This window comes from Rhinolophus sinicus, chromosome 2 (assembly GCF_057876585.1).
Source record: "Rhinolophus sinicus isolate RSI-liver-muscle chromosome 2, RSI-T2T, whole genome shotgun sequence".
In the NCBI taxonomy this organism is placed as follows: domain Eukaryota; kingdom Metazoa; phylum Chordata; class Mammalia; order Chiroptera; family Rhinolophidae; genus Rhinolophus; species Rhinolophus sinicus.
In genome coordinates this window covers 103,132,852-103,147,157 of record NC_142502.1, presented here as the reverse complement: position 1 = coordinate 103,147,157, position 14,306 = coordinate 103,132,852, and the positions used below count along the sequence as shown (strand labels likewise).

At 48.6% G+C, this 14,306-nt stretch overlaps 1 protein-coding gene across 1 annotated transcript in view; it reads left to right on the top strand.

Moving 5' to 3' along the window:
* Positions 1-14,306, top strand: part of PNPLA1 (patatin like domain 1, omega-hydroxyceramide transacylase) — a 43,153-nt gene that overhangs the window by 14,219 nt on the left and 14,628 nt on the right. Inside the window, exons 2-5 of the mRNA XM_074332861.2 lie at positions 8,035-8,267; positions 9,762-9,827; positions 11,206-11,415; positions 12,603-12,663. Coding sequence (XP_074188962.2) covers positions 8,035-8,267; positions 9,762-9,827; positions 11,206-11,415; positions 12,603-12,663 — 570 coding nt within the window. The remainder of the gene's footprint in view (positions 1-8,034; positions 8,268-9,761; positions 9,828-11,205; positions 11,416-12,602; positions 12,664-14,306) is intronic.

The following is a 14,306-nucleotide window of genomic DNA, read 5'->3' as shown; positions in this document are numbered from 1 at the left end:
CGCGGATTGCAGTTAGTGAGTCGGTTGGTTGGCAGAGAGAAGTGGACGGCAGGTCGCACGTCGTATGAATCCAGCCTCCAGTGAGACTATAGTGGTATGACTGCCCTACCTATGGCTCCGTGGGTGTTCCTTTTTGGCCTAGCCACATCCTGCGTTCTTATGAGGGGAGCGGGAGCTGAGACCCCGCAGTCTGCCCCGCCTAACAGCAGGTCTGGAGAGTTTTCATGGGACCAGCCCCACGCCTCACAGTGGGAAACAGAGGCTCTGCGAGGTGGAGGCAGTGGGCTCTTGTGAAAATTGCACTGGCTTTGGGATCCTCAGGAACTCAAGGCCTGGCTCTGCTCTTTTTCAGCCATATGACCTTGAGCAAGTTACTAGTTGAGTCTCAGTTTTCTCATCTATAAAGGAGAGCTCTCCATAGTACCTACCTCAAAGGAGTGTCATGAAGATTAAATGAAACAATGAGGTCTCAGACCCTGACACAGCACCCAGCACCAAGGAGGTGCCAATCAGTGGTAGCTGGTAAGAGCAGTGAATGGCAGGATGGGTTTCATGAGGACTTCCAGACTCGTTAACATAGTTGGAGAAAGACTCAGGTAACAGACCCAGCCAACTGAAGTCTCAGATGGCTGGAGCAGTGCGTAACTCCAGTCAGCAGAAATGAACTTTAATTAGTATGGTTTTGAAAGAGGGAGGCATGGGGCTTCCTCTGCAGTGGTGCTCTAATTTGAGCAAATCCCAAATGAGGACATACTCTGAGATGGCCTTTTTCCTCAATAGCAGAGCCTCACCTGGCGGTCCCTTCACCACACACACAAATGCACACGCGTGCGCACGCACACACACACACACACACACACACACACACACACACACACATTATGACTAGAAGGTGAGTAGTTCCCAGCTCTTGTGTTTCCCAGTGGCCCCTCAGTAGTGCACGGCGAGTCCGCAGGGTGGTAGGATGGGCCCCAGCCTGGGAGGGGGACAGTATTAGTTTTTACCTTGAAGCAGAATCCCAAAGGGAATTCTGCATCCACACAGAATAAAACAGAGAGAAAAAAAGCAGGGGCAATGGCCCTGACAATATTGTGACGTTTCAGAGAACTTTCTGGACACATTCCCTTTCTGCTTGTTTCATCTCAAGGATCAGCAGATCCTTCGGTGGAAAGTTGGGGAGATTGTGCCTGGACTCTGGAAAGGCACATGGGGCCAGGTGAGGGCTAGGCTCTGGGAAAGAGCCCCACGGCACCTTGATAAGAATCCAGGTGAGGAACCAGAGCTAGGCACTACTGTTTCCATGGCAACCTAACAGAAGACAATCGGAACTTTTAAAGCCAATTCTTTAGTAAACTCTTAGGGTAGAAAAAGGTATATGTGGATTATTATCCATAAAAAAGTATTGTCTTTTGTATTTTTCTAAGTGCTTACTAGTGTTTTGCTTTTGGCTAACGCCTATAATGCATTGAGAACTGAGTAGACAAATGAATTTTCTCATACATTCTAGCTCTGGCTTATGCTAAGGTAGACTGTGAGACCTTATTCATTTCTCCATCCATTCATTCATCCAGCCAGCCGGACAGCCAGCAGCCAGACATTCAGCCATACTTACTGAGCTTCATCTTTATCCTGAACTGGATTTCTTACTTGTAAAATGAGAAAATTGGTCCAGGTTAGTATTTGTGACTTTGCTTCCTAGAATCTTAGGAGTTTCAGGGGCTTTCTTCCTAGGGTGGGGTGGAACAAACAGACAAGTCTGAGACCCTGCATGGTTTCAACCCAGAACAGCCCTGATTTTAACTGTTTTATGTATTGGGTTTCTGGTTCAGATTTCTTTCGAATAAAGGCTCCCTGACTGAAAAATCGCTGCCCCAGAGGGGCTCTGTGGACCTTCCAGGTGCGACACTGCAGCTTCAAGCCAAATTGTTTCTCAATCAATGCCCCTGCAATGTGAAGTATAGGAATAAAATGGTGAAAAACTAGGGTTACTGCCCTTCAGGGGCTCACTGTCACTGGGAGGATAAACCAAGAGTATAAGAGTGAAAACCTGCTTGAGTAAACGGCTATTGTTAAGGTAATACTATTACAATAGCGGAGTAGGGCGGTCAAGAGGGAAATGCAGCCTGTAATTCAGCCTACGATTAGGGACCAGGTAGGAGAAGCAGACTCCTCACAGGAGCTCCGAGAATTGCAGGGCTTTCCTGAGAAAGCTATTCTGCTCTCGGGCGCCTCCCCAGGGGCTGCGGCGTCTCCTGCTTCCCCGGCGCCCACCGCGCTCGCGGCTGAGGGAGTAGGACAGGCGGCGGGAGGCGCCTCGCAGTGATTGGCTGAGCCGGAGGTTGTTGCTAGGTTACCAGTCCGCTGGAGACTGAGGCCTGCATAGTCTCGTCCTCCACGGCAGATCCATCCCACACAGCCAACCTAATTTGGGCACCCTGTGAACGGGATCCCCAGCAATTTAAATTGTCAGCTGCCAAATGCTCATCTTTCTAGGATTTTTCATTTAGCAAGAGGCCTAGCAGAGGATGGGAAGAGAAGTGGTTTTTACTCTCTGAGTCACCTTGAATAGCTTCTCTCTCTGGACCTCAGTGTCCTCCCTCCTTCGATTCCTGGGGTTCTTTCATTTATTCATTATTCATGCATTTATGTTTATTAAGTGCCTGTCATGTTCCAGGTACTCTATCCGGTGCTAGGGGGAAAGCGATGAACCAGACAGAGACCATCTTTGTCCTCAAGAAGGGGGAAACGTTAGGCACTTAAGCAAATAAATAAGATAAACACATATCTAATTATCCCTTTCCTTCTCTGTCAATGATTTTTCTACCCCACCCCCCTCCCCTACTAGATCTGTAGGTCCCGAAGTTGGCAGGGGGTAGCAGTACTGCTGCCAGCTGTGCCTATAGTGCATTACCCCTAACGGTGCGCACCCCCTTACCACACTCTGAAACAGGGATACACACTCTCATCTCCGCAATGCTTTTACTCTGCTCTATTGCATCCACACGTGAGCCTGGACACACCTTGGTAAAGATGTGGGGCAGGGATCATTGTCCCCTGTTCGCATGAGAAAGCTGAAAGGCAGAAACATTAAGGCTTACCCACGGTCACATGGGGAATTACTGGCATAATCCACAGTGAGCATTTCTTACGTGCAGACATTTAAAAAGCTATCTGCCTCATAACCCAGTAAGGTAACTATTATTAATCCCATTTTATAGGTGGCAAGTTGAGGCTGAAAGAAGTTACTTGACTTGCCAGTGATGACCCAGAGAGTAGGTGGCAAAGCTGGGATTTGAACCAGATCTATCTGGCTCCAAAGCCTGAGCTTTTTCCAAACAATGGATCTGATCATAGAAAAAACATAAAACTCTGAGTGGCTGAGACGTGGAGCGGCTTCCAAATGGCCTTCCAAACCTCCAGTCCCAGGATCTTATTTACTTAGTTTTCTACTGAAGTTTTTAGCACTATAGACTCATAAAACCTGGTGAATTGGCCACACTTATCTACAGTTAACTCTGTTATCTCTCCATCGATCTGAGATGATCTTGCCTTCGAGCTTTTATTGGGTCATTAAGTCAAGTAGCTCTTCCTTGCGAGCACTTCCATCATTTGCTTTTCCTCCCTGTCAGGTTTTTATTTTCCTCCTTCACACACTGAACAAACATTGTGCACCTACCAAGTGTCGTGAGATGCTTGGTGAGTGTAGGTGTGTATGGCCCATCCCTGCCTGTGCCAGCTTATAGCAAAGGTTTCTGAAGGGGCTTCTGTGGGCAAAGCACCGTGACAGGCCGCAGAGGGGGAGAAGGACCACAAGGACCAGCCCTCAGAGAATCTCCTTGGCTTTGGAGACAGGCTCACCCCTACATAATACAAACATGTGAGAGGAGGTGAGGAGCATGGGCTGGGGGTGACAGCAGCCAACCTTGAGTTTCCTGTGGTGCTGCTTTGAAATCCCATCTTGCGATGGTCGGTGTGGGCCACTGAGTCTCAGAACCCAGCAGCCTGCACTTGGAAGGAGGCCTTTAAATGGGAGAAGATGCCGGAAAGTACAGAGATGCATAAAGAAGCAAGCTAAATTTATCCCTCCTTGCAGCACCCAGCAGTTGCCATGCTTAACACTCGACTTTCTACCGGCAGAGACTTGTTTCACCAGAAGATTCATTGCTTTTCCCTCAGCTTGGAAAAGAGAGAGCGAGAGAGAAGAGAGAGAAAAAAAGAGAGAGAGAGAGAGAGAGAGAGAGAGAGAGAGAGAGAGAGAGAGAGGAGAGATTCTGAAGACAGAGACATAGAGACAGACATCGGAAGAGAAGCAAGGAGAGGCAGAGAGAATGCTCTTTGGTACGCATCCCCAATGAGCAGAAGGAAAAAATATTAAACTGGGCACCTGAGTGAGTGGGAGAAATCAGGCAATCTCTCCTGTTTCCTCCCTCCCTGGCTACACATTTAGAGCATTGCTAATTTCCAGATAGTGCCCTTTTCAGATGTAAGTATTTTGGAGATGTCTGTACCATTTCTATTATCTTGGTCACTGCTTCGTCCTTGTCACCCACCACTCCCCTGAATAGCTGAGTTGACTGTACATGGATAATATACAAAAGCCACGATTAAAATAAGCATTATAAGACTACATATGCATACCCTTGACCTAGCATTCCCCCTCTATGAATTTATCCTAAGGAAAATAAGTGAGGGCACAGGCAAAGAATTCAGCATGAGATTGTTAATTGTGGCATTGTTTATAAAAGCAAGGAAACAAACTAAATAGCCAACCCCTTTTGAGTACTGCTCAATAAATAATCTTATAACCCTGCAATAGCATTCCATGCTGCTTGTAAATTAGGTTATAAATGGGTACTTATTGATGTGGAAAGACATGATTTATTAGGTGAAAACAGCAAGTTACAAAATATTGTAAGTAAATTGACTCCATAAAAGTATTCTTATGTTATTATAAATATAAAATATATAGTCTAGAAAAACATAAACCAAATGTTAATCTGTGGGTGGAGGGATTCCAATACATTTGAATTTTTTTCTTTTTGCTTATCTGCATTTAAACCCCCCCCCCACCCCCCCGCAATGAACGTGTATTTCTTGTGCAATACGAACAGATTTCCTTCCGTGGGTCCCAGCGAGCGCCTCCTGCTGGGAGTCCTGGAGTGTATGGAAGCTGAACCAGGTGCTCCTGGCTCCGAGGCATTGTGGGAAAGGCTACCCACCCTTCCAGGACCACTTCAAGGTGCTCATTAAGAATTCCAAAAGCAGCATGACCCCACCCGGGTTTGACCCCATCCCAACTGGTCTTGTGGGCGAGAACTCAGTGACCCAACACCTTGGTATCCAAAAACTCAGTTGTTTCATAACCTGCTGGTGGGTTGGGGCCACTCTCCTTGAGGGAAAACGTTGGCACATGGTAAAGCTAAACTCGGTAAAACTGCGGGCCTTCCCACTTTCCAGGAACACCCTCCCCTCTAAGGGGGTGACAGCTAAGACGCTATGTTGCTCAGGTCAGTCCCCACTACACATATGCAGCTATGCTTCTGAATGTTGGTGAGAAAAAGGCCATCACCATGGCAACCCAGGCTTGCTCAGCCTCTGGGATCAATCCAACACCCAGAGAAAAAAGGTGGGGTTGGAGTCAGAACAAACACTGCCGGGCTGTCTCACCTCAGGCTAGACACTTAGCTTTTCTCTGCCTCAGTTTCTACATCTGTAAAATGATGCTGAAGCTCCTAATTCTATCCACCTTCAGGATTAATGAGGAATAATCTGTGAACTGTAAAACACAAGAGGAGTAGAGTGTCACTAGCTTTGGTTTGTCTCCCAGTTGCTGTATGTGACTTTGGGCAAATCACTTAAACTCTCTGCCTCAGCTGCTCTATTTATAAATAGGAAAACAGGATCCACTGTGATAACTTCCCAGATACATTGTCAGGCTCCGTGAGAACCCCAGAATCTCAAAATCAGAAGGAATCTTAGCGGGCCGGCCCGGTGGCTCAGGCAGTTGGAGCTCCGTGCTCCTAACTCCGAAGGCTGCCGGTTCGATTCCCACATGGGCTAGTGGGCTCTCAACCACAAGGTTGCCAGTTCAATTCCTCGAGTCCTGCAAGGGATGGTGGGCTCTGCCCCCTGCAACTAAGATTGAGCATGGCACCTTGAGCTGAGCTGCCTCCCAATGGCTCAGTTGTTGGTTGGAGCGCGGGCTCTCAACCACAAGGTTGCCAGTTCGACTCCTGCAAGGGATGGTGGGCTGTGCCCCCTGCAACTAGCAACGGTAACTGGACCTGGAGCTGAGCTGTGCCCTCCACAACTAAGACTGGAAGGACAACAACTTGAAGCTGAACAGAACCCTCCACAACTAAGATTGAAAGGACAACAAATTGACTTGGAAAAAAGTCCTGGAAGCACACACTGTTCCCCATAAAGTCCTGTTCCCCTTCCCCAATAAAAAATATTAAAAAAAAAAAAAAAAAAAGAAGGACTCTTAGCCCTTCCTGCCCATCTAGGAATCCCTTTAATGTTCTCTGACCATGGGGTTGTCCCACCTCTGCTCAATTACCTCTCGTGGCAGCGAGCTCATGACTACATAACTTCCCAAGTAGCCATTGCTACATGGCATTGATTGTAAGAAAGTTCTTCTGGATAGGATGTTTTACTATTAAATATTTGTTTTAAAAATTTTAGCAGTCCTTTTTAGAACTATTTCCACTCCTGATTTTCCCAGACAGCTTGCATGAGGTAGAAATTAACAGCAGCAGTCAGCAAAAAAGCAGGTACAGGCCTGGTTCTGGAAGCTTGTGACTTAGTTTAGTGGAAGGAAGCTTGTGACTTAGTTTAGTGGATTCTAGGGTCACACACTCTAGATTAAAAACCCACTTTGTCCACTTACTAGATGGTTGACCTTGGGCAAGTTATATTATCTCTCCGAGTCTCAATTTCCTAATCAGTAGAGCACAGAGAGAAATGTCTACCTCATAACGTGTTTCCCCAAAAATAAGACCTAGCCGGACAATCAGCTCTAATGCATCTTTTGGAGCAAAAATTAATATAAGACCCAGTCTTATTTTACTATAAGACCGGATCTTTATAATATAACATAATATATAATATAATATAATTAATATAATATAATACTGGGTCTTATATTATTTTTTGCTCCAAAAGACACATTAGAGATAATTGTCCAGCTAGGTCTTATTTTCGGGGAAACACCATAGTATTGTTGTGAGAACCAAGCATGATAGCACTTCTTAGTAAGCCTGCCATCCAAACTTCCCTGGTGGGATTCTGGGAATTGGGGGAGGGCAAGTTTCACTTCCTCTGCCTACCCCCTGAATGGCACATCTGTCCTCCGACCCCATCTGGCACATGTGCCCTGGCTGTGCTCCTCTCAAAAAAAGGAAGAAGATTCATCTGCCCCTCCTGGGAAGCCGCAGCACAGTCTGGCCCAGCTGTGTTCCACATTTCAGGGCCTTCTCCCTCTCAGGTCTGTATCAGGGGCCATAAAGGAAGGATGATGCGATGGTTTCCAGACAAAGTTCACCCCTCCCTGTAATTCACCTGCCTCAGTCCAGCACCCCCTCCCTGCCCACAGGTTTAGCTGGCACTAAGCCAATGTGGGGGGTAGGGAGGGAGCGGTACCTTGGTGAAGGCTTTCAACTGTGTCGTGTTTTGATAGGAATCTCATATAGAACAAAAAGCCTCTAAGACCCGTAAATATTGTCTGGTGATGGACGTCCAGGAGTGGTGACAGGAAGTTGGGGAAAGCTATTCTGGGGTAGGAAAATGATCCCTTGCCATATTAACAGAGTCAAGATGCCTGGGTCTAGTTCTGCCATTGACTAGCTGTGGGCTCTCTGGAGCCGGTGGCTTCATTCTTCAGGGGTTCGCTTTCCTTGTGTGCAGAACGAGCCCTTCCCTGCTTCAGAATTCTAGGTTTTCCCATCGTTGGATACAGGGTGAGATGGAAAATCGCCCTTGACCTCTCTTGGCCTCGGGCAGCTGACCGCCTGCTCCTCTCTGCTTCCTCCACAGATGAGTACCTCAGATACCTCAATGTGGGTGTGGCCGAGGTGAAGAAATCCTTCCTGGGGCCCTTGGCCCCCTCCTGCAAGATGGTGCAGATGATGAGGCAGTTTCTGTACGAGGTCCTGCCTGAGGACTCCTACAAGGCCGCCACCGGGAAGCTCCACGTGAGCCTCACCCGGTTAACGGATGGAGAGAGCGTTGTGGTTTCAGAGTATACGTCCAAAGAAGAACTCATCGAGGCGAGGGAGCTGGGCCGAGAGTGGGGGCGGGGCCCGGAGTGGGAGGTGCCCAAGGGAGTGGGCGGGGAAAGAGAGGCTGGAGGGTTGGTCCTGCTTCTCTTGACTGGTCCGCGGGATCGTCGACCTGTCTGCCTCCCTTCTATTTTCTGCTTCCCTAGTCCTTCCATCACTTCATCCTTCTGGCATCTCTCTGTGTCAGGCACACTGTTAGAAGAGATGGACAGAGAAAAGCCTAAGACAAATGAGACTTGGTCACCACCCTCAAGACTTCAACACTCATTGTCCCCAGGGGCTCAACCCCTCCCCCCCTTTTGCTTCTGCCCTGGTATGAATCCTGGAGCCTCTCAGAGTCCGCAGTGTTACCTACAGAGATCCCATGTCTCCTTTAGGGCCTCCCAGCCTGTGTCCGCCTTGTAGTACTCCCAGTTTGTGTGTACAGCCCTCCCCCGCGCCCCTCTTCCGATGGTCCTTGATAAAAAGATTGAATTATCTCTAAATGGGTTATCACTTAGGAAAGTGCCAGCTAACAGTGCACTGTTCTAAGCTCAATATAAATTTTAGCTATGAATTATTATTGGTGGAGAGTGCTGTGGATATACCCAATTTTCTTTCATGACAAAGGGGTTAAGCTGCATGACCCTGCATCCCACATTTCTATTCCCCTCCCGTCCCCTGAATGCAAGGCCCTTGCCACCCATCCTCACATCCCCACACTGGCCTGGCCATGATCCCGGGGGAAGAGGGTAAATAGGCAGTGGGCCTGGATACCTCCTCCACCCACCTCACGTTCCCCTGGGTTTACTAGCACCCAGCTCTGCAAGACTTTTCTCTCCCCAGCCTTATTCCACCACCTCCCACTCCTACCTACGTCAACCAGAGCAAACCACACACAGAGCAGGCCCTTGTGCCTTTGCACATGCTGTGCCCTCTGCCTGGGATGCCTACTCCTTCCCATTCCCCTTCACCTGCTTGACAAGACCAATCACTCCTGCCAGGGAACGTTCCTTCATTACCTGCCTGCCCAGCACCCCTCTCGGTTGGGTGCTCCTCCTTTGAGGCCACAATGTCCATACTCACATCCATCACAGGACCTGTCATCCCTGCACTGTCACCTGCTTGCTTATTTCCCTCTTTGAGCTTTTCCAAGGGTGGGCATCTCTCCCTACTTTGATACCATGGCCTGGCCCAAGCCAGATACACATGAATGGTTGTTGAGTCCCATTGGATTCATGAAAATTTGGTGTTTGAAGGGACCCTGGACATCATTGAGACACCCTCTCCCTTTAAAGCTGGGACATCAGGTCCAGAATGACAAGTTGGTTACCAAGGACCCAGCTAGTTAGGGCTCAGCGAGAAGCTGAACTTGGGTGGAGGGCAGGCCTCCACCTTGGGTTTAAGGAAGGCCAGGCTGGCAGTGTCGCAGGGGCCTGCAGATGAGTCCACCCCACCTGGTCCCCGGGGCCCCAGGCATCTCAGCCCTCTCCTCCCCCACAGGCCCTGTACTGCAGCTGCTTCGTCCCAGTGTACTGCGGCCTCATCCCTCCAACCTACCGTGGTGTGGTGAGTGATTCGGCGTGAGGGCGTAAAGGGAGAGCCAGGATCCACGGGTGCCTGGAGGCCCCTGTGACTCACAACTGGGCGACCAGAGGGGTGGGCTCAGAATTCAGTGGGAAGACCAAGAATTGCAAAGGTGCTTGTGTTTTTCTACTCAGAGTTGCCAGCATAGATGGATTTCTGGGGCTTTAAGATGGACTTCCCCAACTAGGTTGGGCTCCTCTCAGCCCAGCAAGTCAAGGCAACACAGCCTTGCCAGATTTTTTCAGACTTGACAGACAGCGGAGAATACAGACCCTGCAATGTTGGGACCTGGAATCTTGAATGATGGGACCTTCAGGTCATCTAGGCTAGTGCCTCCCTAAGTTTGATGTGCCCATGAATCACTTGGGGGTCTTGTAAAACAATGCAAATTCTGATCCAGTAGGTCTAGGGTGGGGCCTGAGACTGCACCTCTAACTAGCTTCAGCTGATGTCGGTGGTGCTGTTTGTCCATGGACCACACTCTGAGTAGGAGGGTCTAACCCATGCCCCCTCCTCATTTTATATATAAAGCAAACAAAATCCAGAGATTAAGATTCAGCTTGTAGGGGTGGCCGGTTGGCTCAGTTGGTGAGAGCGTGGTGTTCACAACACCAAGGTTGCCAGTTCGATCCCCACATGGGCCACTGTGAGCTGTGTCCTCCTTAAAAGCAAACAAACAAAAAAGATTCAGCTTGTAGATGGATCCCATCCTGCATGTCAGCTGTGCGTTTCTCAGGTGTCCCAGAAAGTTACAGCCACGGTATTTGGGGTCCTTTGTTCATAGTTAAGGAAAGAAAAGCCCCAGAGGGGAAGGGACGCGAGAGTGGACACATGGTGGCCAGTGGTGAGGCCATGTCAGGGGTGTCCTGGAGAATGTTAGGGAGCCCGATCTCAACAGAGGAAGGCAGTTTGGACCCGTTGCCGTCTGGAGAGGATATTTTAAACCTGTTCAGACCCACCACATGTGTGCCTTCTCAAAACGCCACAGGGACGGGCCATTACCCAAGCCCGCCTTCAGCTGTTGCGTGGCTCCAGGAGGGGTAGCCTGCGAGGGGTAGTTGTGATGGAGGAGCATTTCTCCTGATTGATCTAGTGTATGGATATCCCCCTCCTCATGGAAGCCTGGGGTCCCCATCTCAGCCCCAGTAAGATGGCTGAGGAGAGGCAGTACAGGGACAGAGCACTGGGCTGGGAATCCACAGGCCACCGTGGACTCACTGAGTGACCGCAGGCATGCCGCTTACCCACCTGGACCTTGGTCTCAAGGCTTATCCTGATGGGCCCATTGCCTTGGTGTGCTCCCGGCACGGGGGGAGGACCTCTGACCCCAGGTGAGCATTTCTCCCTCTGCCTCCCACAGCGATACATCGATGGGGGCTTCACGGGCATGCAGCCCTGCTCCTTCTGGACTGACTCCATCACCATCTCCACCTTCAGCGGGCAGCAGGACATCTGCCCCCGGGATTGCCCCGCCATCTTCCATGACTTCCGCATGTTCAACTTCTCCTTCCAGTTTTCCCTGGAGAACATCGCCAGAATGACCCACGCCCTGTTCCCCCCAGACCTGATGGTGACAGATAGAGGGACCTGGAGGGGTAGGGCGAACGGGGGCGGGTGGCAGGGGCTGAAGGTGCAATGAGGGAGCCAATGGGTCCCACTCAGTCGCATCTGTGTCGCCTCCCCTCAAATGATCCTTTAAACTTCCTCCTAGAGCTGTGTCCTGGCCTTTTTGCTAATGAGCTATATGACCTTGAACAAGTCCCCTAAGGGCTCCCAGTCTCAATTTTCTCCCCTGTAAAATGAGATGATGTCAGAATCACTGAAGTAAGTGTTAAGTGAACTCTTCCACTCTGACATGCAGTGTTGGGAAAGCAAACTATGGCCCACGGACATATCCAGCCCACGGCTTCTTTTTGTACAACCTGTGAGCTAAGAATGGGCTTTCCGTTTTTAAAGGGCTGTAAAAAAAAAAAGAAAGAAAGTTAGGAAGAAAGGAAGAAAGGAAGAAAGGAAGAAAGGAAGAAAGGAAGGAAGGAAGGAAGGAAGAAAGAAAGAAAGAAAGAAAGAAAGAAAGAAAGAAAGGAAGGAAGGAAGGAAGGAAGGAAGGAAGGAAGGAAGGAAGGAAGGAAGGAAGAAAGAAAGAAAGAAAGAAAGAAAGAAAGAAAGAAAGAAAGAAAGAGAAAGGGAGGAAGGAAGAAAGAAAGAAAAATAGGAGAAGAAGTGACAGAGACTATATGTGGTCTGCAAAGCCCAAAATATTTCTTATCTGACCATTTATAGAAAAGGCTTTGTGGGCAATATCTCGTGTGATCCTTTAGCATCCTCTGCAACAGATACTATTATTATCCCCATTTTATAGATGAAGAAACTGAGGCTGTGAGAAGTTACATCCATACAACCACACAGCCAATAAGTGGCAGCACTGGGATTTGAACCCAGTCTTCAAACTCTGTTCTTCTGGCCCAAACACACCGTCTCTGGTTCTGCTACACACTTCTCACCTTCTCCCACCCAGAAGAAGCTGCTGATCAGCTGCAAATGCTTTAAAACATTAATGCAGGATCACTATGGACACATGATCAGTAACTGCTCCCCATTTCTTAGCAGATAGTGAGGGGCAGGACACCAGATGGGTACATTTTGAAAAGCCCATCGAATAAAGCAAAAGAGTGATAAAGTAGCTGCTCTGGGCGAGGGGACCACGGCTTTTGCTGTTGCTGCAGCCTGAGTTACTTTCCTGGTGTGCCCACCTTGCAGATCCTGCACAATTACTACTACCGCGGGTACGAAGATGCTGTTCTCTACTTGAGGCGGCTGAGTAAGTACCATGTGGAGGCCAAGGAAGGGGAGGGCTGGAGGGCGGGGCAAAGACAGGAAGTAGAAGAGCTGAGCAGAGGAGCGTGGCCTTCACTTTTGTGACCTGAAGATGCCCTTCACCCAGCAGAGCCAGAAATGGGTGCAGGGACCTGACCACCAGTCATTGTCCAGGACAGGCTACTCTGGCCAGAAATTAGGATCTCCGTACAAAAGGGGCTTTTAGGTTAACAGATTGGACGGCGTCGAGGGCTTTTGTACAAATATATTTCTGGATTTAAAAACTATATTTAGGGAATACATCATCCATGTCTTCTATGTTCAGGTCATTTCATTCTTTTTCATTTTTATTCTCTTTCCAGTAAAACTGTATTGTTAATGTAGAGCTAAATGGGACTAATTTATATTTATATAAGACTTTGAATGACATTGATCAACAAAAGAGAGAAGAGGCAACACACCTTGCCCTGTGTTGGTTTGGAAATCGTGGTCCCCACACCTGTGTGTCTTCTATGCATTGTTGGCTAGAAGACAGAGTCTAATGACTCTAATTTGAAGAAGGCCATGGCAAACATCTTTGTTAAAAGGAAAGGAGGAGAGCTTTTCCATATTTAGAGTTAATTCCATAGAACATATTTTCAGATTCTGGATCAAAGGGTATTTACCAATATGATATTATTAAGTTTCTTCCATGTTGCCATATGGTCTTTATAATTGTTCTTTTTGGCAGTTCTATAATATTCCATCCCAGTTGTACAGAAAACTTTGCTTGGCCATTCCTTCGAGTTTCCAAATGTTCACTAGTATACATAAGCAATGCTGTGGTGTACTTTTTGTGTATATAGTTTTAAAAAATATTTTGGGAGTGAGATGAAGGGTTGAATGAGGGTTTTTTCCTGGAATATATTCACTTTTTTTCCCCCCTTCAAAATTGCTTCTTGCTTTACCAAGCTCCCCTTGTCCTGACTCTTTACTTCTTCTTGGGTTCCCTGTCCCAGCAAGGGGTGGAGGTGGGGGGCAGGAGAGCAGGATGAAGGGAACGTGGGCTCTGGAGGCAAGTAGCCTGGGCCAGGATTCCGATCCCTCCAGCTGTGTGAGCTCAGGGAAATCACTTGCCCTCTCTGAGTCTTGGTTTCCTAATCTGTAAAAAGGGTTTATTCCTGGTTTCTGACACCTACTAATGCTATGATCTTGAGCACGTAATTAATCTCCGGGGCCCTCAGTTTTCTCATCTGTGCAAGGGGGCTGATCATGGAACCTACCTCAGAGGTTATTGTGAGGATGAAAGGAGCAAAGCCAGATGCAGCCCTTAGCACAACGCTCAGATAACTGGTAGTTCCTATTGAAAACATCAGAGTTCTATGTCCTTGCCACAGTCAATCCGGTGCACTGCCCCCTCTGACCTCAGAGACAGGCCCCTCCTCTCACTTCTCTGCAGGACAGACTCCTCCTAACCCTAACTCTCCTCTGACAACTCTCCCATCCTCCATGTTTACACGGGTGACAGCTGTGAAAAGTGAGCCCCAGGGGTCCAAAAGGTGAAAGACTTGAGTGGTGTCGGTGGGGTTAGAGACAGAAATAGGAGAGGCTGGCTGCGGCCTGGGGTCCTTTCTGCCACCATCTGGGGAGCCCCTCCACTCTTTCCTC